At 33.9% G+C, this 4,933-nt stretch overlaps 1 protein-coding gene across 1 annotated transcript; it reads right to left on the bottom strand.

Annotated features, from left to right (window-relative positions):
• Positions 1–633: 633 nt before the first annotated feature.
• On the bottom strand, positions 634–1,736 carry LOC109805689 (uncharacterized). Its single transcript, XM_020367862.2, has 2 exons — positions 1,727–1,736; positions 634–1,628 (listed from the first exon to the last, which is right to left on the bottom strand). Exons 1-2 carry the CDS (start codon positions 1,734–1,736, stop codon positions 634–636), a joined length of 1,005 nt encoding a protein of 334 aa, XP_020223451.2.
• Positions 1,737–4,933: the final 3,197 nt, after the last annotated feature.

Here is a 4,933-nt window from a genome sequence, read left to right on the forward strand (position 1 = left end):
TCTTAATTCTTATTTATCAAAATCAAATGTATATATATGCACACAAACACTAAATGAAGGTAAAAACTAAAACAATATGTTGAGATAAAAAACACCAAATGAACTTGTGTCTTACTCTTAGTAACAAGTAAGAGACTAAAGTAAGAGACAAGTTTAACGGTTCAACTTGCTGCCATCATCAATGTAGAGTCTACCTTAGCTATTTGATAACTATTCAAAGCTGTAACCTAAGTAAACTAATAGAATAATAATTATTAAGGGTTTCTTAAGTAAACTGCAAAGTCTAGATTTTAGCTCAGTGGACAAGGAGGGGAGCATGAAAATTTTAAAATTCTCTCTTTTGAGTTAACAATTAAAATTTGGGTAAAATATTTTTCCATTAAAATTTTTTAAGTTTAATTTTAGTTTTTCTATAAAATTTTATTTTATTTTACTTTCAAATTTAGAAATGTATCATTTTTTGTTTTACCATTTTTTATATAAAGTTAGGCATGCACGATATTTCAACAACCTATTACTATGCCGCAAAAAATGCAAAAAATATAAAATACGATAATGAGTACTAAAAACTTATTACATAAAGAAACAACTAACTAACTACTTAACAACTAACTACAAAGCTCCAAGTCAAACTTAACAAGGCAAACTTGTAGCCCCAAGTCCACATGAATGAAGAGTATTAGAATATGAAGTAAAGCAAACATTTGACTCATATCCATGTTGGCATATTTCATCAACCCTCGTGTAGTTTTGTTCAGTCAAACCATAACTATAAACCTTTGCTTTAGTAGCTAAAATTAAGAGAGAACCATTCATAACTGTGAATCCAGTTATTTTAGGATTTTCCTCCCTCAATTCCATCCTTTTTGTTCTTATCTTGAGAATTCTGAGCCACTTGTTTGAGTAATAATCTTTCAAGATCCAAATGGTAAAGACAAACTTTTTTAGCCTCACCAAACAAATGGAGGATTGATCCTTTCCCCAACTGAAAATGCTAATGACACAATTCAAGTGATGAGAACCCCTTATAGCCTCTTTTGGCACCCTCAGCATCGTTGAGGTGCCACTCTCAAGATTGTAGGACATTATATAAGGCCTATAAAAAGAACTCCTTTTAGTAAGATAAGGAAAGCAATTTGAGATGAAGTGGATGGCTCCATTGCAATGCACATGCATTTTAAACTTCATGGTCCTACCACCCACAAAGAAGCTTTTTTCCTTTGTTTCCCACACTCCATCCTCAGGCTTGTAAAACTTGAAGGCATAATTTGAGAACCAATCATCTTGTCCATCGATGAGAAACACCATGTAGTCATCACGATAGTTTGAACATTCCAACAACCCCATCTTGAGATCATTATAAGGCTTTTCTTGAACCTCCTTTGGACAAGGAATGTACAGCCAAGACTTTGTTGCCGAGTTACAGATGAAGAGTTCAACCGTCGCCATGTTAGATGTGCGACAAAGGATCAATCCCTTAATGGAAGACATGACTCTTGAATGTGACAAAGATCTTTGAACATCCTTAGACACACCAGAAGATGATTCTTTTTCAGGTAATGGGTACAACTTAACTTGTTTATTGTACCATTGACATGTATCTTGTTGAAGGAAGAAGCATGTGTCGTCTGTAGGGATAAATTTCTTAAGCCAAATAGATATTTTTCATTAATCAATATTAAGAACCGTTGTTTCAAATTACAGAGTTAAGGTTAGTAACTCATACCTGTATTCATTAACGTTGACCAAAAAGGTTATAGCGAAATAGTCTTTTGGTTCAATGATCTTCCTTAGCCAAATCATTGGATTCCTTAACGGGGCTTGATGTTCCTCTTCTGATGGGGAGACAGAGAGACGTGTGTTTCTGATTTGGCATATCTGAGACCATGACCATCTTTACAATTTGAAACCTGTTAGGGTTCCCATTAACCCCTAATGGGCCAAATCTGGTTTCCACTTATTTGGGCCCATATCAATTTTTCCTATTGGTAGTTTAAAGGCTCACTAAAATTAGATCACTTTTATTGAGCTCAACTAAATGTAAATAACTCATATAAATACTACAAATAATATATGTAGCCCACATTAATTATTAGAAATAAAATTTCTAACAATCTCCCACTTGGACTTCATATTCATTTAAGTATTTATATCACAAAATTCTTTAGGCGCATAACCATTGCAACAACAAGGAACCATTGCAACTTTCATCATTATTTAATGTGATTAAACCACAATGATCACCACAATTGTATGCACTCAATGACATAGATCAAATATGGATAAGTGGCATGGAAATTACATGCTATGTGATCTCAGTCATGTCTATTTCCAACTGGTCCAAACTTTATTCTTTATAGAGATCCATTCAAAACGCAACACACACACACACACACACATATATATATTGCACAAAAACAAGCTCAAAATAAAATTATAAACATCAATTTTATTTCTGTAGAAAATCCAAATAATACAAATATCTGGAAAAATTAAAAATAAAGAAGACATAAAACATAAATGAGACTCCCACTAAACTAAGGTACTATAAGGAATTACACCCATATGAGCAGTGTGCTCATGAAATACTTTAGGCACCAAACCCTTAATTAGTAAGTGGATCAACTAGCATAAAATTAGTCCCTACATGTTCTATAGAAATTTGCTTATTCTGAACTCTTTCCTTAACAACCAAAAACTTTATATCATGAATTTTGACTTGGTTGTACTGCTATTGTTATTGGAATAAAGAACTACAAAGTTATTATCACAATAGATTTTCAATGGCCTTTCAATGCCATCAACCACACGTAAATTAGTGATAAAATTTCGCAGCCATATCCCATGGTTGGACGCCTCAAAACAAGCAATGAACTTCGCAGACATGGTTGAAGAAGCTATAATAGTTTGTTTAACAGAATTTCAAGAGATAGCACCTCCAACCAACATAAAGATGTATCCAGATGTGGAGCGTTTGTTGTCTTAACATCCAGCAAAATCAGAGTCTGAGTACTCAATGACCTCTAAATTGTCAGACTTCTAATAAGTGAGCATACTCCTAGTTTACTATCTTTCATGCCGAATCTATCTAAAACTTTATCGATATAGCTCTCTTGTGATAACCTTATGATACCATGAGAACAATCTCTTAGTATCTTAATATGTAATACAAAAGAGGCTTCACCAAGATCTTTCATTTCAAAGTTCTTTGTCAAAAATATCTTGGTTTCGTGCAATAAACCTACATCACTGCTAGCAAGCAGTATATCATCGACATATAACATCAAGAATATATATTTACTCCCACTAAACTTATGATAAACACAATCATTAACTATATTTTCCTCAAAATCATATTAGGTAATAACTTAATGGAACTCGTAGTTCTAACACCCTCTACCCCAACATACATATAGAATAATTATAAAACATTGGGTTAAATAATATCTTTAGAATTAAAAAAATAGTTCCATTAACATAAGAGTAGAGAATTCACATTCGTAAACTTAAATCATGGTCAAATGAAAAATTTCTAGAAAAATGAAACATGAGTCTTTTCAAAACAAACACAATAATGAAATCCTAAACTAAGCTTAGTTATGCCCTGAAGCCACATATCCTATCAGAGCATGCACAACTAAAGCCTAAGCCACATCACCAACATCCTCATGTTGATGATCACCTGCAACACAATTTAAACACATAGAAAGAACAACAAGGGAGTGAGAAACATCTCACTCAGTTCCAGATGTAGAAATAACAATTAGGTAACACACACACAAATCATAAAAGCACAGTCATAGCTACTCATTAATCAGATGAAAATTTAATTTTTACATATAATACATACACAGTCATTCATCATACAAGGATGTCATGGACTCGACTCATAGATGCATGCATGTGGCGCCAGTCACGTGTCTCATAATCATACATCATAGCTTGTTACATCACTGGTGACCCTAAGGTACACCTTGTTAGCTTGTTACATCACTAGTGACCCTAAGGTACACCTTGTTAGCTTGTTACATCACTAGTGATCCTAAGGTACACCTTGTTAGCTTGTTACATCACTAGTGATCCTAAGGTACACCTTGTTAGCTTGTTACATCACTGGTGATCCTAAGGTACACCTTGTTAGCTTGTTACATCACTGGTACACCTTGTTAGCTTGTTACATCATTGGTGACCCTAAGGTAACCTTGTTAGCTCATATATGCACATGATGCATGTCACACGTTCACAAACTCATGGACTCATCACTTCACTTGTCATGAAATTTCATGTCTTATCACATTTCACATTCTCATAGTCATAGTGTTCACATTAACACATTCTCATTCACATCATGTCTCATGTCATTTGTTCATATTTCACATAGTCATACTCATAATTGTTCCTCATAGGGTTTTGCACATGAATCTACATAGCACTCTAATTTATATAAAAACATATCTAATTTTGAAATCAAATACATATTTACACTCTACATCACACAAGAAACGCAACAGAGCATTCAGAAAGAAAAATAAAAAATATTCATATTTTGCCTGTTTCTCATAGGGTTCTCTCAAGAACCCACAGACCACTTTAATTCATATCAAAACATATTTATTCTCAAAATTAATTACATATTCACACATTACATCCAACAAGGAACACAACAGAACAATCAGAAGACAAAACAGAAAACAATTATATTTTGCATGTTCCTAAAAGCATGCATCAAGCAAGGAATTGGGAGCCAATCCTACTACCCAACAATTATTCCCACACCCTCGAGCGAGATTTCTCACTCTCCCCTGCCTGGATAAGCAGAAGACGAAGCTAGAGAGAAATCTGGTTGATCTCCTTCTCTTGGTTCTCCTTGGTCTTCAGAGAGTGTATCCAAAAGCAGTGCTAAAGTCTACTATTTATAGATTTCAGAAGTGGC

This window comes from Cajanus cajan, chromosome 11, assembly GCF_000230855.2.
Source record: "Cajanus cajan strain Asha chromosome 11, NIPB_CcT2T_4, whole genome shotgun sequence".
NCBI classification, from domain to species: domain Eukaryota; kingdom Viridiplantae; phylum Streptophyta; class Magnoliopsida; order Fabales; family Fabaceae; genus Cajanus; species Cajanus cajan.